Here is a 22,483-nt window from a genome sequence, read left to right as displayed (position 1 = left end):
CCACAAGCAACTGACAAGTCAAGGGCACTGTGACATGGGTTAACCTAAAACACCTTCCTTATTGTCCAATTAAGTGCCAACGAAGATTGAATTTCTCACACATCTGCTGGTAATGACAGCTATACTGACCGCAGTACACAGTTCCCTACAAAGAATGGGCAGGAATGACCTTGGAGACTCACAAAGCGTCATTTTACACAGCAAGACAACAAAATAATCTCACAATGGGATTCCAACGACACTGAGTCATTTGACGTCTGCCACTGCTACACTCAGCAGCCCCCTGGCACTCAAAGAAAATAAAAGGAAGATGAAATTGCACACTCGTCCACTTCAACAAACCTCATTCACCTCAGCTCTGTAAAGGCTGCAGTTGTGTGACAGCAGGAAGGAAGGAAGCAAAAAGTGATGTGTGTTTCCACTGTTGCCTTGATTGTCTCTTCATAAGAATCTGTCTCTCTCAGGGTGACCACTCATAAGCACAACGCTGCACCGAGGTAAGACCCTGTCTTCATCTGACAGTTTCACTTTCTGGGGGAGATGCTGTTTTAGGAGGACACGGTTCACGCAGCTGGTAACTGTTCTTCAGTAAGTGCCACCATTTGATTTGTATTGTTAGATTAGTTTGCCATAATGGCATTTTGTAGATAAAATAAAGAAATTAGCCTATTCCTTGAGGTGAACTCCTCAGCTTGGTAGTCTGCTTAAACTTTGCTGAAGTCAATCCTTCCAGTGGCATCCACAGTTTAGGCCTATTGATTGACTGTCATTCCTGTGTATTTCGTTATTGCAATGTTCAGCAGTACGCTAAAGAGGTACATGACCAACAGTATTTAAAGGGCAAGGATTTGTCTTAATGGCTGTGAGCATTGTGTTTGACATTTTATTTTATTCTCAATCTGGTGCAAAGCAATGCGTAGATTTCTATTGTGCTTGTTAAATTTGATATCACTTTGTGTTGTCAAAGTCATACCATTAAATATCTCCATTGTCCTACTAAACACTTTAAGCATGCCAGCGATCAATCATTTCAATGGGGGAAAGGATTGACTATTTTATTGAATGGTAGGTTACTATTAGGTATCAGATGTTTCCATTGTCTAGCGTACACAGAGATCAATGGCCATAGTTCTGTATGAGTGTTGAGTGAATGTTATCATTGTAAATGTATGTGGAAATGTGGGGGCTATCTGCGAAGCTCACAAAGGACGCTGCAAGGGAAGGTGACCAGGACTGCCTCAGCTGACCAAACACTAGCAGTACCAGACAGGTCACACAGTCACAACACAGTCACAAAGCTCTGTTTGGACTGTGTGACCAGACAATAGGTACAGACTTTGAGATCAAAGAGCGTTCAATAGTGATGAGGCAATGGTTAACTAAGGGTCAGACAGAGACAGACTATACTGCGCTAGGAGCTCCTCTTGTGGGAGGAACTGTGTTGGGGTCAATTCCATTTCCCTGGTGGGAAATTAGTGAATTGAAAAGGAATTTCCCCCAACCCTGGGTGAGAAATGCAACCTATTCCGAGGATCTTTATTTGGAATCCATGGTGATCTGTGAATATGTAGAAAGAGTGGAGTTCTCTGTTGCTATGTACATATCTTTGGCAGAGTTGAGTGGTGCCTGTATTGGTTAGTAGCAAGCTAACTCAGGGCTTCCAGGAAACATCTATCTGCTAGGGAAATGTGTCAGAGGGCCCCATGTGCATTTAGTGCAGTTCTCACAGCAGACACACACACACACACACACACACACACACACACACACAGAGTCAGGGGTGTCCTCTTACTGTCACTACTGTGGTGGTATGCGATCGGGTCACTGTCACTTCTGGGAAGTCATCATCCCCGTTTAACCACACTTAAGCTGAATCATGGTGGTCTAACTTGTGCCTGTATTCATGAAATTAGTGCACTTCACCATGACAGTTAAAATGTCAGTCAGAAACTGACTGACATTTGCCACTCAAATGTAGCACTGCCAATGGCATTGAAGTCAGACTAAAGCAGGGGCTCCCAAGTTTTCTTTGCCCTCGACCCCATTTTGAAATCAGAAAATTCTTGCGACCCCGACCATGTGAAAAAATATGTTATTAACAGACAGTTTACTTTTTTACTTGTGTCTATGGCAGTCAATTGGAAACATTCTAACAGTACTTCTGATCGCCTTCTCAACTCACCATCACATACATTTATTGTGGGGCTGTGACAGTCAATTGCAAATGAGTCTGAGATAATATCTCTTAGCTCACTACCACCAATGAGATGGGTGTGCTTGATGCATGTCACGTCGGAGCTTCACAAAGTTAGGGGAAGTGGTCGACAGCGCACACCTCATCTCTGCAGTCACATCCGACCTGAATCGATATTTAGTTTTAATGCAGACACGAGCACAGAGTCCAGCTTCACACAGATATGAGCTGGCGAAGTTTAGCCTACCATGAGTTTGATGGTGCTTTCAAGACAATTGGGAATTCTGAGAAATATGAGGTCAAATCATGGCTTTAGTGATCTTTAGGTCGGAAAGGCAGAGCTCTAGAAACAGGCCAGAGTACCCGAATTGGAATTCTGAGTTGGATGACCTTTCAAAACAATCTTCCCAGTCAGAGCTTGTTTCTTTCCGAGTTCCCAGTTGTCTTGAACGCACTAAAGTCGGAAGTTAGAGATTTCCGAGTTCCCAGTTCCGAGTTCCCAGGTGTCTTGAACTCTGCATTAATGATCAGAGGGAGACGGCAGGGTATATTCCCTTTGAGTCAGGAACCAAAACTCCTTCGTAAGGACCCGGGAATTCGTTGTCTGCAGCATTTGGTCACATGACAGCTCGATCAACTGTTCAATTCCACTTACCAGCATGTCAACTGAACTAGGATCACAGTCAAACGAATTGGGAAGTAGTTCCCAGAGTGCTCTTCCAAGCATTGGAGGTGAGCAGTCATCACTCTTGCGGGACACATACTGATGCTGTTTTCTGTTATTTTCTTTTCATTACACAGAAAGTCAACCAAGTCTTTAATTTATTTTTTTATTTTAAAAAATGTATTTATTTTTTACATCAATTGTGAATGACAACCATTCCTCTATCAATGCAAAAAATTGTTCCAACACTCCCCCTCAATAACCACCAAGCCTCGGTGTGAAATAGAACATTGTCATGCTCTGATCCCACATCGCCACATAGTTTTGCTAACAGGCAATTTGGAGAGCATAAGCTGGAGAGTTTTTGAGTCGTTCAGTCAGTTTCCTCTTGATTGCTAGCAATAGCATGAATTCTAAGTTTAACAGTGTTATCTGACAAAGGTACTGATGTGAGTTTCTGTGCTTCTTTCTGTGCCTCTACATAGACATTGTTTTCACCAGGGGTGCAGCTTTGGTTTTAGAAGTGGGGGGGAACATAATTTAACCCGACCGCTCGGAGACGTACGCATGGTCCTAAACTACACCGTTGCCTCATTTTGTATCACATTTCAATGATAAAACTGGGGGGGACAAAAATGCAATTTCAGAATGTGTGGGGGGGCCATTTCCCCCATGTCCCCAGTGAAAGTTGTGCCCCACGTTTTAACCATATCAATTGCAACGGTGATATCAAAGTCTCTGCAAGAGTGTGGGTTTTCATAGCGTAGCAGGCATAGCCATTCACCGTGGGAATGATTCAAGAGCAACTGTCAAGTACGGCTTTTTCCCACGATCTAAGGGCACTCTCTGGTTGAATATTATCTTTTAGATTTTAACAATTTTCATTTAGACTTTTAAGGTTAACCACATTACAATGATTCTGAGATACAAAGATGATATTATTAAGAGAATGCCAAGAGTGTGCAAAACTGTCATCAAGGCAAATGGTGGCTACTTTGAAGAATAAAAAGAATCTCAAAAATTTGTTTAACGCTTTTTTGGTAACTACATGAATCCATATGTGTTATTTCAAAGTTTTGATTTCTTCACTATTATTCTACAAAGTTGTGGCAAAATGGCTTAAGGACAACAAAGTCAAGGTATTGGAGTGGCCATCACAAAGCCCTGACCTCAATCCTGTAGAAAATTTGTGGGCAAAACTGGAAAAGTGTGTGCGAGCAAGGAGGCCTACAAACCTGACTCAGTTACACCAGCTCTGTCAGGAGGAATGGGCCAAAATTCACCCAACTTATTGTAGGAAGCTTGTGGAAGCCTACCCAAAATGTTTGACCCAAGTTAAACCATTTAAAGACAATGCTACCAAATACTAATTGAGTGTATCGTAACTTCTGACCCACTGGGAATGTGATGAAAGAAATAAAATCTGAAATAAATCATTCTCTCTACTATCTTTCTGACATTTCACATTTTTAAAATAAAGTGGTGATCCTAACTGACCTAAGACAGGGAATTCTGAGTAGGATTAAATGTCAGGAATTGTGAAAAACTGAGTTGAAATGTATTTGGCTAAGGTGTATGTAAACTTACGACTTCAACTGTATACACATAGTTATATATAGTGCATTCAGAAAGTATTCAGACCCCTTCACTTTTTCCACATTTTGTTACTTTACAGCCTTATTCTAAAATGGATTATATAACTTTTTTTCCCTCATCAATCTACGCACAATACCCCATTATGACAAAGTGAAAACAGGTGTTTTGAAATGTTTGCAAATGTATTAAAAAACAGAAATACCTTATTTACATAACTATTCAGAACTTCTGCTATGAGACTCGAAATTGAGCTCTGGTGTATCCTGTTCCATTGATCATCCTTGATATTTTGCTACAACTTGATTGGAGTCCACCTGTGGCATATTATTGCTTCCAATACTCTACTCAGCAAACTGGATGCAGTTTATCACAGTGCCATCCGTTTTGTTACTAAAGCACCTTATACGACCCACCACTGCGACCTGTATGCCCTAGTCGGCTGGCCCTCGCTACATGTTCGTCGTCAGACCCACTGGCTCCAGGTCATCTACAAGGCTATGCTAGGTAAAGTGCTGCCTTATCTCAGTTCACTGGTCACGATGGCTACACCCACCCGTAGCACGCGCTCTAGCAGGTGTATCTCACTGATCATCCCTAAAGCCAAAACCTCATTTGGACGCCTTTCCTTCCAGTTCTCTGCTGCCTGCGACTGGAACGAATTGCAAAAATCTCTGAAGTTGGAGACTTTTATCTCCCTCAACAACTTTAAACATCTGCTATCCGAGCAGCTAACCGATCGCTGCAGCTGTACATAGTCCATCGGTATATAGCCCACCCAATTTACCTACCTCACCCCCCATACTGCTTTTATTTATTTACTTTTCTGCTCTTTTGCACACCAGTATCTCTACTTGCACATGATCATCTGATGATTTATCACTCCAGTGTTAATCTGCTAAATTGTAATTATTCGATGTATTGCCTACCTCCTCATGCCTTTTGCACACATTGTATATAGATTCTCTTTTTTTCTACCATGTTATTGACTTGTTTATTGTTTACTCCATGTGTAACTCTGTGTTGTTGTCTGTTCACACTGCTATGCTTTATCTTGGCCAGGTCGCAGTTGCAAATGAGAACTTGTTCTCAACTAGCCTACCTGGTTAAATAAAGGTGAAATAAAATAAATAAAAAATATTCAATTGATTGGACATGATTTGGAAAGGCACACACCAGTGCATGTCAAGGCAAAAACCAAGCCATGTGGTCGAAAGAATTGGCCGCACAGATCTGGGGAAGGGTACCAACACATTTCTACAGCATTGAAGGTCCCCAAGAGCACAGTGGCCTCCATCATTCTTAAATGGAATCATTTTGGAACCACCAAGACACTAGAGCTGGCCACCTGGCCACTTGGCCAAACTGAGCAATCAGGGGAGAAGGGCCTTAGTCAGGGTGGTGACCAAGAACCCAATGGTCACTCTGACAGAGCTCCATAGTTCCTCTGTGGAGATGGGAGAACCTTCCAGAAGGACAACCATCTCTGCAGCACTCCAACAATCAGGCCTTTATGGTAGAGTGGCCAGACGGAAGCTACTCCTTAGTAAAAGGCACATGACAGCCCTCTTGGAGTTTGTCAAAAGGCACCTAAAGGACTTTCAGATGATGAGAAACAAGGTCTGATGAAAGCAAGATTGAACTCTTTGGCCTGAATGCTATGTGTCACGTCTGGAGGAAACCCGACACAGCTCATCACCTGGCCAATACCACCCCTACAGTTGAAGCATGGTGGTGGCAGCATCATGATGTTGGGAGGTTTTTCAGCGGCATGGACTGGGAGACTAGTCAGGATCGAGGGAAAGATGAACGGAGCAAAATACAGCGTGATCCTTGATGAAAACCTGCTCAACAGTGCTCAGGACCTCAGACTGGGAGAAGGGTCATTGTTCCAACAGGACTATGAACCTAAGCACACAGCCAAGACAACACTGGAGTGGCTTTAGGACAAGTTTCTGAATGTTCTTGAGTGGCCCAGCCAAAGCCCGAACTTGAATCAGATCGAACATCTCTGGAGAGACTTGAAAAAAGCTGTGCAGCGATGCGCCCCATCTAACCTGACAAAGCTTGAGAGTATCTGCAGAGAAGAATGGGAGAAACTCAGGTGTGCCAAGCAGGCACCGTCATACCCATGAGACTCGAGGCTGTAATCGCTGCCAAAGGTGCTTCAATAAAGTACTGAGTAAAGGGTCTTAATACTTATGTAAATGTGATATTTCAGTTGTATTTTTTAAAATACATTTGATAAAAGTTCTAAAAACCTGTTTTTGCTTTGTCATTGTGGGGGTATTATTTGTAGTTTGATGAGGGGAAAAAACGGTTTAATCCATTTTTTAATAAGACTGTAACGTAACAAAATGTGGAAAAAGTCAAGGGGTCTGAATATGTTCTGAATATATATTTTTTATTTGAATTTATTAGTATTTTTTACATTCTCCCGCGGCTCTTGAAAATGCCTCATAAGAACTTTACAAACCCAACTTGAACACCCTGCACCCCAAAGAAACAATGTGGGAGATATGTTTGCATAGCAACAACTGGAGTATAACTATATTATTATACCATTGACTGTCTTGAAACATTTAAATAATGCTCAATCATTAAACATGATTTGATAGAAGAAAACAAAGCTGCTACTGATTTGTTATACGCTCTCTGCTACAGACTTTAAAGGCCTATTTGACCACTGATGGACAAAGTGCAGCCTGCCTTTAAAAGCATATAAGGTTGATAACTAGTCAGAGTCTCCTGTCCACTCCCTCTCTGAGACATAAGGATAAAGCTTCCCAAATGGAACCCTATTCCCTATATAGTGCACTTCTTTTGAACAGAGCCCATATGGCTCTGGTCAAAAGTAGTGAACAATGTAGGGAATAGGGTGCCATTTTGGACATAAAGACACTGCTGCTTCCCCTATGGGCCCTAATCACATTTGACACTGATTGTTTACAGTGGCCCTCTGCTGCCCTGGAAAATGGCAGAGACAGACCTTTATCTACCAACACAGGGTGGCATCCAGTCACTGATAAGCACTTTCCCCCTTTCTCTCCATACTTCACATTCCCACTTCCAAACAAAAATATACTCGCTCTGAGAAAATAAAATAGATGCATCGTTAATAATGCAGCGGTTGGCATTTGGTTGACGTGTGTGTGTGTGGTCCTGCTTTGGGCTGCCTTCAATGAAGCATTGCTACAGTACTGTAACAGCGGCAGGCAGCTTGCTGTGAGAGGAGCGTTCTGGGCCCTGTGGCCGGACCAAATGTGATTTACTATTCTGAGCAAAGCACTGTGACTTTGACGTCGTAGGAGGAAATGAATGTACAGGAGTCGCGAGTCGGGAGATACGTTCAATTGGTTATCAAATGAGTCTGATACTGTAGCACTTTCTATGCACAGCATCTAATTCTAAAGTGTATCATATGACATTGTAATTCTGTTGGTATTTCATTGTTCTGCCTTAGTGAGTGGGCCGTTATTGGGAGGACTGCAATGACTGACTGACTGGTTGCTCTTTTCTTGTCCTAGTGAGCGAAGTGTACATCAGCCATCGGACTTTGAGAAGAGGATCCCTGCAACTATAGGTCAAAGTTTACGCTCCCTGTCTGTCACTCTTTAGATGGGTGCAACACTATGGAGGGGGTAGAGAGCAGCGCGTAAGAGGTGGGGCGGGTCACCGGAGAGGAAACATTGAGGACCAATCCATATTGAGGTCTGTGATGCGAAGCGGAGAGAGCTTCTGTGAATATCGTGACGGAAGAGGGGATGTCTTTGACTGTGCAGCGAAATGAACATGACCTTCATTCTGCCCTCAGTCTGGTAACAAGTGAAGACTTTGTCCAGCTTGCAGAAGCATCCGGTACCCTATAGAAAGAAACAGAAGGTGGAAGAAAGGGAGGAGAGAGAAAAGGAGAGACTAGAGAGGTAGAGTGGGGAAGAGAGAAGAAGAAAAAGAAGAAGAGTACACAGTGGAAGTGAGAGAGAGAAAGAGACCCATTTTTCGAGATGGATCTGAGTCTGCTCAAGGCTCTGGAACGAGAGAAGGTTCTAGAGGTTCTTCAGAGGGACAAACTTCTGCGCAGCACGGAGGAGGACAGGATCAGGTAAGCAATATTATTCACATTACTTAAGCCAAGTGTTTCACATTTACTGCATGGACACTGTACAACAACTCCCCTTTGAGGGGTTTTTAGGATCTGTGGTGACAATAACAATGGTGCCCCTCAAAATAGGATTCATAGTTGTTGTTTTATGGTTTATTAGAAATGATATGAGGCAGTCAATTTGAATGAATGCAGCAAAGCAGCTACTTCAGAAATGTACAGAAAATACGGATGTAAAGAGGACTGTAAAGTACAGTTGTTAAAGCACTGCCATTGCTACTGTAACTCCACCTGCCACCATCTGCTTTTACAGGAGGCTGAAGATGGAACTACAGGACATCCGGAGGAAAGGTGCAAAGAGTTTTGCCCGGCAATACAGCGAGAGGACGTGCGCCCGTTGTCAGAGGCCACTGGGCAAGTTCTGGAACTCGGGCGCTGTGTGCCGAGGCTGCAGTCACCGCATCTGCAACAAGTGCCGCGTGGGCGTGTCCGCGCTGGACTGGAAGTGCACCGTCTGCCACGCCTACAGGTAGGACGCATGTCAATGCCATAGCATAGATGTCATGTCAGCGCCGTAACATAGAATGTCAGCACTATAACCGTGGTTGACTGTAATATAGACTAACATTTATATTGTTGTTATCCTCTAATCCTTATCAATGATTAAGGCGTTTTAACTTGTTAAGAGAATTAACTGACAAAAGGTACAGTATTTCCTTTGTAGTCTAAACAAAGGTTAATTAATCTAAAATCCACTTCTCAGAGAGGTGAAGTTCAGGTCTGGGGAGTGGTTTGTGGAAGAGAGGGCCAAGAAATTTCCACCTGATGCAGGTTTGTTTCCTATACTCCTATACTTCCTATACTCCTATACTCCTCCTCCTATACTAATTCACTCATAAATAATATGCCTTATATACCAACAAATACAGCTATACATTACTTGTTAAATAATACCTCATACGGGAAGACGTATTTTCAGTTGTTTTCTTCGTGATCTTCTACATCAGCTGACTTTGACTAAATAATGCATTGTTGCTTCTCTGCTACGACATCGCCTGGGAGAGTGGGAGAAAGTCCATAACAGCAATATTAAATTGTGTGTGTACTCAGTGCTGTTTCTAGACATATGCAACATACAGTGCCTTCAGAAAGTATTCACACCCTTAGACTTTTTCCACATTGTGTTGTGTTACAGCCTGAATTTAAAATGTATTAAACAGCGGGGGGGGGGGGGGTTTTGTCACTGGCCTACCCCATAATGTCAAAGAGGAATGACGTTTTTCTGAATTTGTACAAATTAATGAAAAATGTGCTTAAGTCACATAATAAGTTGCATGTACTCACTCTGTGTGCAACAATAGTGTCTTTCGTGATTTTTGAATGACTACCTCATCTCTGTACCCCACACATACAATTATCTGTAAGGTCCCTTAGTCGAGCAGGGAATTTCAAACACAGATTCAACCACAAAGACCAGGGAGTTTTTCCAATGCCATGCAAAGAAGGGCACCTATTAGTAGATGGGTACAAATAGAAAAACAGACATAGAATATCCCTTTGAGCATGAAGAATTTTTTAATTACTCTTTGGATGGTGTCTCAATACACCCAGTCACTACAAAGGAAACCGCTCAGGGATTTCAGCATGAGGCATGGTGACTTTAAAACAGTTACAGGATCAACAACACGGTAGTTACTCCACATTACTAACCTAATTGACAGAGTGAAAAGAAGGAAGCCTGTACAGAATAAAAAATATTCCAAAGCATGCATCCTGTTTGCAAGAAGGCACTAAAGTAAAACATTTAAAAAATGTGGCAAAGCAATACACTTCTTTGTCCTGAATACAAAGCGTTATGTTAGGGGAAAAGCTCGGTTTATGTTAGGGGAAGAGCTCGGTTTGTTGTTTTGAAAGTCTATTGAGAAAGTTTAGTTACTAGCTAGCTACCTTTTGAGTTTGGATCCCATGATGCTGTTGGCATCAGTTGCTGGGACTGCTACTATCTGTCCAGTGAGCCTGCTGACTAAGGCCGGATGTGAGGAGCTGCTTGGCGTAGCAGCTTGCTAGCTGCTTATCAAGTTTGCTGGGTTTTCTTGAGGGCTTGAACGCAGACCGCGACACGGTCTGGAACTGCGAGGATTAATAGCGTAACCTACGTTGCTACCATGACAATGACCAAAACCCGTGGGAGTACCGTTGAAGACAATGGTGTCTATCTATCACATGTGAAGTATCTTTTAAACAAACAAAAATAGTTCCACAAGCAGCTGTTACAACAACAAGAAAATAGCTTGAAGTGTTGTGTCCAAATACTGGTGTCAACTAATAAACTAATAAAAGAATGGACGACGTGACCAAAGAGGTCCAGGACCTGAAGAACAGTTTGCAGTTCTCCCAGGGTCAGCTCGATGAGTTTAAACAGAATGGCAAGATGACAACAGTCTGTAAGTCATTGAGAGAGGACATCAGTTCTGTATGGGAATCCATGACTATGTCGAGGGACAATCAAGTCGGAAACAACATTGTTGAGGACGGAATTGCAGAATCTCCACATGAGACCTGGACAGAGTCTGAGGACAAAGTGAGGGGAATGATCTTGGAGAAACTGAAGATGGACCACAGGAAGATTTAGGTGGAGATTCATCAGACAACATGAATATATAATACATTTCTGAGTCTCACTTAGATAATTAATGTTGATGTTACAGCAGTAGCAATACAAGGATATAACATCTATAGAAGACACAGGAATGCTTATGAGAGAAGTGTTGCTCTATATATTCAGAGCCATATCCCTGTAATACTTAGAGAACATCTCATGTCAAGTGTTATTGAAGTGTTGTGTTTGCAGGTTCACCTGGCACATCTAAAGCCTTTTCTTTTGGGGTGTTGCTATATAGGCCACCAAGTGAATGTGTGAAATGTTTGATCATGTATGTGATGTAAACAGAGAAGTCTACTTTCTCAGGGACCTGAATATTGAGTGGTTTTCATCAAGCTGTCCACTCAAGAGGAAGCTTCTCACCGCAACCAGTGCCTGTAATCTGGTAAAAGTTATTAATCAACCTGCCAGGGTATTTACTAACACTACAGGAACAAGATCATCCACATGTATTGATCACATTTTTACTAATACTGTAGAACTTTGTTCTAAAGCTGTATCCGTACCCATTGGATGCAGTGATCACAATATGGTGGCTATATCCAGGAAAGTCAAAGTTCCAAAAGCTAGGCCTAAAATAGTGTATAAGAGATCATACAAAATATTTTGCTGTGACTCTTCTGTGGATGATGAAATTACTTCTTATAATTATTGATAAACATGCACCTGTTAAGAAACTGACTGTCAGAACTGTTAACCTCTAACTAGCCACAAACCCGGATCCGGGATCCCCCCCATCAAAAAAGCAGACTAGCATAGCCTAGCCTAAAGCTACAGGGATATCATATAATCAAATGTTCATGAAATCACAAGTCCAAGACACCAGATGAAAGATACAGATCTTGTGAATCCAGCCATCATTTCCGATTTTTTAAATGTTTTACAGGGAAGACACAATATGTATTTCTATTAGCTAACCACCATAGCAAAAGACACAACTTTTTTTTCCCACCATTTTTTTCCTGCATAGGTAGCCATCACTAATTCAACCAAATAAAGATATAAATAGCCACTAACCAAGAAAAAACTTCATCAGATGACAGTCTGATAACATATTTATTGTATAGCATATGTTTTGTTAGAGAAATGTGCATATTTCAGGTATAAATCACAGTTCTACATTGCAGCTGCAATCTGAAATAGCGTCGATGCAGGCAGAATAATTACAGAGACCGTCAAATACCTAATTACTCATCATAAAACATTTCTGAAAAATACACAGCGTACAGGAAATGAAAGCCCAACATCTTGTGAATCCAGCCAATATGTCCGATTTTTTAAGTGTTTTACAGCGAAAACACAATATAGCATTATATTAGCTTACCACAATAGCCAGAAACACAACCGCATTTACCAGCAGCAAATGTTAGCGATTGTAACAATCCAGCAAAAGATATATAATTTGACTAACCTTGATAAACTTCATCAGATGACAGTCCTGTAACATCATATTACACAATGCATATAGGTTTTGTTCGAAAATTTGCATATTTAGCAGCACAAATCGTGGTTATACAATGTGACCAGTAGCAACATTTCATGCATTCTGGCCGGTGCCATCTTGGAGAGGCACCTAATCTAATCGATAATTAATCGTAAACTTGACTAAAAAATACAGGTTGGACAGCAAATGAAAGATGCATTAGTTATTAATGCAACCGCTGTGTTAGATTTTTAAAATTAACGTTACTAGACATACAGTGTGCGTTACAGCCAGACCAGTGCCGCAATAATGGCGGACAAATCCTTTTACATTTTTCCACATAAATACGGAATAAGGCTCCATGGATTGATGAAAAATTGAAAAACTGTATGGTTGAAAGAGATGGGGCAAAAGGAGTGGCTAAGTCTGGCTGCACATCTAACTGGTTGACTTACTGCAAATTGAGACATTTTGTGACTTAACTTAACAAAAATAAGAAACTGTATTAGAAAGCCAAGATCAATTATATAAAGAATGATGGGAAAAACTTGGAGTACTTTAAATGAAATTAGGTTCAGAAAGATAAAATCAGATGGCATATTCATCACAAAACCATTTCATGTTGCCAATTATTTTCATGATGACTTAATTGGCAAAGTGGGTAAACTTAGGCAGGAAATGCCAACAACGAATCATACTCATGCATAAAAAAACATTGTATTGTAAGTTTGATTTTTGTAGTTAGTGTGGAGAGGTGGGAAAATTATTGTTATTGATCAATAATGAGAAACCTCCTGGCATTGACAACTTAGATGGAACGCTACTGAGGATGGTAGGAGTGTCTACAGAGTCAACTATCTGTCAAATCTTTAATCTGAGCCTAGAGGTAAAAGTTTTTGTCCTCAGGCCTGGAGGGAAGCCAAAGTCATTCCACTACCCAAGAGTAGTTAAGCGACCTTTACTGGTTCTAACAGCAGACCTATCAGCTTGCTGCCAGCTCTTAGCAAACTGTTGGAAACATTGGAAATGCTATTTCTCTGTAAACAAATTAACAACAGACTTTCAGCATGCTTAAAGAGAAGGGCACTCAACATGTACTGCAATGACACAAATGACTGATGATTGGTTGAAATGAAATAAATTGATAAGAACCTTATTGGAGCCGTGCTGTTAGATTTCAGGGCAGCCTTTGATATTATTGACCATAACACATATGTTTTCGCAACAACATGTTAAGGTTTTTCAACCTCTGCCATATCGTGGATTCAGAGCTATCTCTCTAATATAACTCAGAGGGTTTTCTTTAATGGAAGCTTCTCTATTGTCAAAAATGAAAAGTGTGGTGTACCACAGGGCAGCTCTCTAGGGCCTCTACTCTTTTCTATTTTTACCAATGACCTACAACTGGCATTAAACAAAGCATGTGTGTCCATGTATGCTGATGATTCAACCATACACGCATCAGCAACCACAGCTAATGAAGTCAATTAATCCCTTTTGGAATGGGTGGCCGGTAATAAACTGGTCCTGAACATCTCTAAAACTAAGAGGATTGTATTTCGTACAAACCATTCCCTGAGTTCTAGACCTCAGCTGAATCTGCTAATGAATGGTCTGGCTGTTGAACAAGTTGAGGAGACTAAATTACTTGGTGTTACCTTAGATTGTAAACTGCCATGGTCAAAACATATAGATTCAATGGTTGTAAAGATGGGGAGAGGTCTGTCCGTAACAAAGAGATGCTCTGCTATTTTGACACCACACTCCAAAAACCAAGTCCCGCAGGCTCTAGTTTTGTCTTATCTTGAATATTGTCAAGTCGTGTGGTCGAGTGCTGCAAGGAAAGACCTAGTTTAGCTGTAGCTGGCCCAGAACAGAGTGGGGTGTATTGCTCTTCATTGTAATCAGAGAGCTAATATTAATACTATGCATGCCAGTCTTTCTTGGCTGAGAGTTGAGGAAAGACTGACTGCATAATTTCTTGTTTTTATAAGAAACATTAATGTGTTGGAAATTCCAAATTGTTTGCATAGTCAACTTACACACAGCACTGCCACACACACTTACCCCACCAGACATGCCACCAGAGGTCTTTTCACAGTCCCCAGGACCAGAACCAATTCAAGGAAACGTACAGTATTATACAGAGTCGTGAGTGCATGGAACTCGCTTCCATCTTATATAGTGCAAGTGAATAGCAAACATGGTTTAGAAATTATTAAAGAAACACATCACAACGCCTCTCCCCCATGAGACCTACTTGTGTGTAGAGTATGTACTGATATGCAGTGGTGGGAAAAGTACTCAACTGTCATACTTGAGTAAAAGTAAAGATACCTTAATAGAAAATGACTCAAGTAAAAGTAAAAGTCACCCAGTAAAATTATACTTGAGTAAAAGTCTAAAGGTTACAGTTTTGACTTAAATCTACTTGAAAATCTATGAGAAGACCTCAAAATGATTGTCGAGCAATGATCAACAACCAATTTGACAGAGCTTTAAGAATTTTGTAAAGTATAAATGGGCAAATGTTGCACAATCCAGACAGACACACAGCTGTAATAGCTGCCAAAGATGATTCTAACACGTACTGACTCAGGAGGTTGAAAACGTAGATATAGTGGTGTTTTATAAAAATAACAAATAAAAATTGTTAAGACCATTGACTAAAAATGACAAATCCATTTTAATCACGACAAAATGTGGAAAAATTAAAGGGGTATGAATACTTTCTGAAGGCACTGTATGTGTCGCTTAGGGCCCTGCAGCAAAATGAGTAGAATTGCATGAAGTTAGTTTTAAAACTGCAAAAATGTTCTCTCTGTCGCATGGCAAAATATGTAGAATGGCAAAAGATGATAGAAACAGCCATCTGTGGACTACTGTTGGCAGCTATAGCAATATTCTAATATTTTACAGATATGCATGAGACTATTGGGGAGAAACTACTGAAGTCCTACCAGAGGTTGAGGTAAGTTGATGAGCGGTCTTCATTTATTCATTTACACAAACGTATTCTATGCTGCTGTATTATGTGACCATACAGTCTGGAAGAGATATAGACACAGATGGATGCAGATATGTACACTAAGTATACCAAACATTAGGAGCACCTTCCCCTTTTGCCCTCAGAACAGCCTTATTTTGTCGGGGCATGGACTCTACAAGGTGTTGAAAGCGTTCCACAGGGATGCTGGCCCATGTTGTCTCCAATGCTTCCCACAGTTGTGTCAAGTTGGCTGGATGTCCTTTGGGTTGTGGACGATTCTTGATACATACGGGGAGACTGTTGAGCGTGAAAAACCCAGCAGCGTTGCAGTTCTTGACACAAATCGGTGCGCCTGGCGCCTACTACCATACCCCGTTCAAAGGCACTTAAATCTTTTGTCTTGGCCATTCACCCTCTGAATGGCATACAGACACGTCTCAATTGTCTCAAGCCTTAAAAATCCTTCTTTAACTTGTTTAACCTTCATCTACACTAATTGAAGTGGATTTAACAAGTGACATCAATAAGCCATCATAGCTTTCATCTAGATTCACCTGGTCATTCTATGTCTTGGAAAGACCAGGTATTCTTAATGTTTTGTGAACTCAGTGTACATGACCAATAATAAAAACATGTAATTTCATTAGAAATTGGTGGGGAAAACAGTGCATTGTATGGATAGGGGCAGGTGAAAACAATGAATACAGTGTCATATAACTGTAAATTGCATTCTCTGTGTGCGTTTCATTTTCTAGTTATATAGCAGTCGTGCCGCCAACCCCTCCACCCTATTACGATGGTCTATCCGTTAGCAGATCAGGGGTAAGGTCAAATGAAGATATCCAAATTCTGTTTTGTTTCATAAACCACAATTCTGATTTGGTCTGTCAAATGTTTTATCAATAATTTAGTGATTTGATGATATCTAGGGACTGAATAACTCCATGAAAAAACCCTTCACCAAGTCTATGGAGGATCTGATGGTTTCCCTCACCAGCCACATGAGAAGTAAGTGATCCGTTTCAGTATCGACGAAGGAAAGGTCTCTGGCAGAACAAGGCTTTTCTACTAAGAGATGAAATGATCTTGGAATCTGTGTTAGGTCATTTGAAGTACATCTTGGGGAGAAAAATAAGATCCAATAAAGGAGGTGTCAAAACAACGACACATTTCCTCTGAACGTTATCACAAAAACGTATCGTAATGTTGATAAGCTATCCTTATGCATAGTCACGGTGCTAAGGAAACTGCACCTAGGCAACGAGATCAGGTATGATATTTATAGTGTGGCTTGTTCACAAGCAGCACGTCAGAAGTGCTACATTATGCATGGAGACGGTCTGTCTGTGTGTGTTATTTATCCTACATTTCGGGTTCCAGGGTTCTCCAGATCACAGGAGGATGTGCGAGTGGAACAGGATCTGCTTACAGTGTACAACGGCCGGGGACAGAGTGCTGGCCAGAAAAGCCTCTCTGACACGAACATCAACAAATCCACCAATGTAAGAGAAACCAAATCAATATCAACCCCTCAACTGTGTGTAAAAGTATTACACTCTGTTGTAAGAGTCCACATAAAAGAGGTGAAGCAAAAAGACCCCCCCCCCCCCCACACACATGTGAGTGAGATATTTATCATATTATGACACTGGCAATTATTTCAGACAGGAGAGACTTTAGGAAAGCAGCAACTGTGACACCTTGTGACCTTTATCAAGAGGTTCAAACCTCTTGGTGTAATGGCTCAGATGTTGGGCTGACAGACGCAGGTCCCCGGGTTCAAGTCCTGGTGGCGCTACCCCCCGAATTCACCACAATATGAATTAAAAAAGTGTGCAATTTATAACAGACACAACTTCTCTCCTCACAGCTAACCAAAGGCCCCAGTCTTCCCAACCTGTTCAGGAAGAGCCGGAATGATGACCAAAGCGGTTCCTCATCGGGGGCTGATGAGGACATTTCCCTCGGCTCAGAGTACTTAGAGGGAAAGAGGGTCAGTTGAGTGGCCTAATGATGAAGAGAGAGAAATGAATATGAAACCTTGTGACATAGCAGCTTATGCAAAACATCCTGTAACTTCACAATTTATTTGACATTTGATCAGATACAGATTGTTGTTACTGTTTGTTATGTGGTTACCATGTCTTTTTCATATCTTGCAAATCTGGCAGAGAAGCGAGAGAGGAATGCATCCAAAACATCCGCATGCTTAATTACAGAATAGACCTGCATAGCCTATCTGCTGTCATAGCGTTCTTTTAAAGCTGTAATGTGACATTTCATCTGTATTACAGGGTAGTAGTGCTAGTAGCACTGGTACAGACTGTGATCTCTTGGAGATCGGCAGTGTGATGGGAGAGCTAGAGCTCGCCATTGCCTTCAACGACAGCACTTCCTGCCTGGAGATCACAATCAACGGCTGCAGAAACTTGGCCCACGGAGATGTCAAGAGGAAGAAGTGTCATCCGTAAGCAGTATTACTCAATACACTAGTTCAGGGTTTCCCAAACTCGGGTCCAGGGCAACACCCCCCCCACCCCGGTGCACGTTTTGGTTTTTGACATAGCACTACACAGCTGATTCAGATAATCAAAGTTTGCTGATGAGTTGGTTATTTGAATCAGCTGTGTAGTAATAGGGCAAAAACTAAAATGTGCACCCAGGGGGGGGGGGGGGGGCCCAGGAACGAGTTTGGGAAACCCTGCACTACATCATAGAAATTACAGGAGGCTGGTGAGAGGACGACGGCTCATAATAATGGATGGAACGGAGCGAATGGAATGGCATCATGTGTTTGATGTATTTGATACCATTCTCCTGATTTTGCTCCAGCCATTACCATGAGCCCGTCCTCCCCAATTAAGGTGCCACCAACCTCCTGTGATAGAAATAGATGGTCTACCCATCATGGGAACGTTGACTTGAATGGGGAGGCACATTCTAGTAATTCTATGCCTATGATACCAGATTATTACTCTCTGTTGTATTGTGAACCATTAGCATATTAGATCTCCTTATCTTGTACTGTATGTAACCCTCATGGGCAGGTATGTAAAAGTGTATCTACTGCCGGAGAAGTCTCCGAGCAGCAAACTGAAGACGACTGTCAAGAGGAACACGACGGATCCCATTTATAATGAAGTTTTACAGGTAAGGAGAAAAATCTCTGTCATATTCATTAGGAAACACTACAAAATATAGTAAAAATAGTGAAATAGTCTGCACTGTTAAGGAATCCCCTGTATTTCACCCACCGATGTGTTGTATTCCCTGATACACAGTGCCAGATGGAGCGCCCCCTGTTGTCCAGGAGTACTCTGCAGGTGTCTGTGTGGCACTCTGGGACTCTGAAGAAGGTGTTTCTGGGAGAGGTTCTGGTCCCTCTGGAGGGGTGGATGTTTGAGGAGAGCACCACCCAGGGCTCCAGCTGGTACCCCCTGTGTCCCAAGGTAGGTTATAACTGCTGATCATTAAGCAACGTTCACAAAATACCCTTTGATATCTATAAATAAATGTATTTAAACACGGTTAGCAGTGTTGGTTAGGTGGGGGAAAAAACAGGTATGTCTCTTCTCTCTCTCTATAGCCCGAGAGCCCAGAAAGGAGTAGAGTAGAGCAGGATACAGCAGGAGAACTCCTGGTCAGAGTGAAGTTCAGCTCCATGTCCCAGCCGTCCTGGGTTTGCCACACAGATGGTAGGCTGGCTCTCTACAATTCATTGCCTCACACGCTTGTGTTTTCACAGCAGTAGGGGTCAGGTGATCCCTTATATTGAAATTAGCTTGTTTTCTTTCTTTCTCCACACAGAGGTTCACATTGGACCACATGACGTTGGCCAACTGACTGTTCTCGTCACTGGTGTCAAAAACCTACCCACTAAAGCAAACACCTGTCAGAACACCTATGTTAAAGGGTAAATATATGACTAGTGTGTGGGTTGGCTGGGGTGCGATATCGTTGTGTGTGTACTGGTGTATTTTTGTTTCTACTTATGTGCGTTCATCTACTATACAGTTAGGTGTGTGTGTGTGTTGAGAGTAAAACAAGGAAAATTCTCAGTCGTGGGGACATTTCCCACATTCCAATGAGGAAACAAGCTATTTTAAGTTTACTGGTTAGGTTTAGGGTTGCAATTAGGGTTAGAATTAAGGTTAGCGTAAGGGTTTAGTGGTTAGGAATTAGGTTTAGAGTTAGAGGAAATCGGATTTTGAGGATGGAACAAAATGTTTTCATCTATATATTTATCTTTATATTGTGTGTGTTTTAGGTGCTTGACTCTCCCCGGTTCCAGGGAGCTGGTCCAGAGGACCCCTGTCCTGAAGAAGAAGCCCAGTCCAGAGTGGTCTCACCCGCTGCTCTTCAGCAGGGTCACACCTTACGACCTCCAGATCTGCACTCTGGAGCTGGACCTCTGGAACCATATCCCCTTCACCTTCTCAGACCGTCTCCTGGGCTGGGTTAGAATGGAAGCTGGTAAGATGGCTACCTTTCTGTCAATGACTGGTTTACCTTTACAGTTATACAGTAGATTTTAATCAGTTTGCATGAAAAGTAAAGGGCCTAACTGGAAAAGTTTGACCAGGCCTATACAAGGGGATGAAATCGAATAGAAGTTACCAACTCCAGTTCTCCAAAATGTCAGACAGTCTGAGTCAAACATCAATGAGAATTGAATTAATCACACTAATAGAATTTAGAGAAAAGCCATCTGAGGAAACGGGTTTCACCTATTTCTATAGGTATTGAGGGAACCCTCTTCTGCATATCCATCCCCCGCTCTCTCTGGGGAGTCTATGTAGAAAACTATGGGAGAATCTCAATTGCATACAGTGCATTCTGAAAGCGTTCAGACCCCTTGACTTTTATCCACATTTTGTTACGTTACAGCCTTATTCTAAAATGGATTAGATTGTTTTTTCCCCCCTTATCAATCTACACACAATACCCCACAATGACAAAGCAAAAACATTTTTTTAGAAATGTTTGCACATTTATCATAAATAAAAAACAGAAATATAAAATTTACACAAGTATTCAGACCCTTTACTCAGTACTTTGTTGAAGCACCTTTGGCAGTAATTAAAGCCTCGAGTCTTCTTGGGTATGATGCTACAAGCTTGGCACACCTGTTTTGGGGCAGTTTCTCCCATTCTTCTATGCAGATCATCTCAAGCTCTGTCAGGTTAGATGGGGAGCATCGCTGCACAGCTATTTCCAGGTCTCTCCAGAGATGTTCGATCGGGTTCAAGTCCATGCTCTGGCTGGGCCACTCAGAGACTTGTACCGAAGCCACTCCTGCTTTGTCTTGGTTGTGTGCTTAGAGTTGATGTCCTGTTGGAAGGTGAACCTTCACCCCAGTCTGAGATGCTGAGCACTCTGGAACAGGTTTTCATCAAGGATCTCTCTGTACATTGCTCCGTTCATCTTTCCCTCCATCCTGACTAGTCTCCCAGTCCCTGCCGCTGAAAAACATCCCCACCAGCATGATGCTGCTGCCACCACCATGCTTCACCGTAGGGATGGTGCCAGGTTTCCTCCAGACATGGCGCTTTGCATTCAGGCCAAAGAGTTCAATCTTGGTTTCATCAGACCAGAAAATCTTGTTTCTCATGATTTGAGAGTCCTTTAGGTGCCTTTTGACAAACTCCAAGCGGGCTGTCATGTGCCTTTTACTAAGGTGTGGCTTCCGTCTGGCCACTCTACCATAAAGACCTGATTGGTGGAGTGCTGCAGAGCTGGTTGTCCTTCTGGAAGGTTCTCCCATCTCCACAGAGGAACTCTGGAGCTCTGTCAGAGAGATCATCAGTTTCTTAGTCACCTCCCTGACCAAGGCCCTTCTCCCCTGATTGCTCAGTTTGACTGGGCGGCCAGCTCTAGGAAGAGCCTTGGTGGTTCCAAACTTCTTCCATTTAATAATGATGGAGGCCACTGTGTTCTTGGAGACCTTCAATGTAGCAGAAAATGTTGGGTACCCTTCGCCAGATCTGTGCCTCGACACAATCCTGTCTCGGAGCTCTACGGACAATTCCTTCAACCTCATGGCTTGGTTTTTGCTCTGACATGCACTGTCAACTGCGGGACCTTTTATATAGACAGGTGTGTGCCTTTCCAAATCATGTCCAATCAGTTGAAATTACCACAGGTGGACTCCAATCACATTGTAGAAACATCTCAAGGATGGTCAATGGAAACAGGATGCACCAGAGCTCCATTTCGAGTCTCATAGCAAAGGGTCTGAATACTGCTAATTTCTATGAATTTACAAAAATGTATAAAAAAAACTATTTTTGCTTGTGTAGATTGATTACATTTTTTAAAATCCATTTTGGAATAAGGCTGTAACGTAACAAAATGTGGAAAAAGTCAAGGGGTCTGAATACCTTTCGAATGCACTGTACCTCTTGCCTCTTTCTAAAAGCCCAGTGGATGAGGAAGCTAGAGGTCTCTCCCCTCTGACCTTCCCCAATGGGTTTTGAGAAGGTGAGGAGTATGCAATTGAGATTCTCCCTGTTTGTGAGAAGCTAGGAAGGACTGATGTCACTGACCTTGCACTCTGTTAACCCTGTGTCTCCCAGGGTCGTCATGGCAACTGGTGCTGCAGAGGCCCAACATGTGGCATGACTTCAGTTTACCCATGCAAGCCAATGTCAACAGGAGAACATGATGTCAACAGAAAAGCCCGTCGCCCCATATGAACAGTCTCAGTACTTTAACGCTACCTTTAACTCCATTTGCACTGACTACCAGGCCTTCGCTTTGTGAAAGTCCCTCCAGTTAGATATTTATGTACCATTTGATGACTTATGTATTAAAGGGATGTTCCACTCAAAATGAAACCTATTGTTTTTATATTTCT

General features: G+C 42.1%; 1 protein-coding gene across 1 annotated transcript; it reads left to right on the top strand.

The window, feature by feature from the left end:
* Window positions 1-465: 465 nt before the first annotated feature.
* Window positions 466-22,461, top strand: LOC139583199 (synaptotagmin-like protein 3). The gene is made up of 16 exons (XM_071414030.1): window positions 466-588; window positions 7,979-8,553; window positions 8,867-9,082; window positions 9,317-9,384; window positions 15,558-15,609; window positions 16,383-16,449; window positions 16,557-16,635; window positions 17,008-17,129; window positions 17,498-17,620; window positions 17,922-18,094; window positions 18,675-18,777; window positions 18,909-19,076; window positions 19,214-19,322; window positions 19,435-19,540; window positions 19,895-20,100; window positions 22,203-22,461. The coding sequence occupies exons 2-16, from the start codon at window positions 8,456-8,458 to the stop codon at window positions 22,289-22,291; spliced, it is 1,779 nt and encodes a 592-aa protein (XP_071270131.1). The 5' UTR covers window positions 466-588; window positions 7,979-8,455; the 3' UTR covers window positions 22,292-22,461.
* Window positions 22,462-22,483: the final 22 nt, after the last annotated feature.

Source organism: Salvelinus alpinus, chromosome 8, assembly GCF_045679555.1.
Source record: "Salvelinus alpinus chromosome 8, SLU_Salpinus.1, whole genome shotgun sequence".
Taxonomy (NCBI): Eukaryota; Metazoa; Chordata; class Actinopteri; order Salmoniformes; family Salmonidae; genus Salvelinus; species Salvelinus alpinus.
The sequence above is the reverse complement of the archived record's forward strand: the minus strand, read 5'-3'. Positions and strand labels throughout refer to the sequence as shown.

Excerpts from the sequence above, each read along its gene's own strand:
- LOC139583199 (XM_071414030.1), top strand. The coding sequence starts at position 8,456 with ATGGATCTGAGTCTGCTCAAGGCTCTGGAACGAGAGAAGGTTCTAGAG. Across the intron at positions 17,621-17,921 it reads AGTACTTAGAGGGAAAGAGG|GGTAGTAGTGCTAGTAGCAC; the intron begins GTCAGTTGAGTG and ends TCTGTATTACAG. Across the intron at positions 20,101-22,202 it reads CTGGGTTAGAATGGAAGCTG|GGTCGTCATGGCAACTGGTG; the intron begins GTAAGATGGCTA and ends TGTGTCTCCCAG.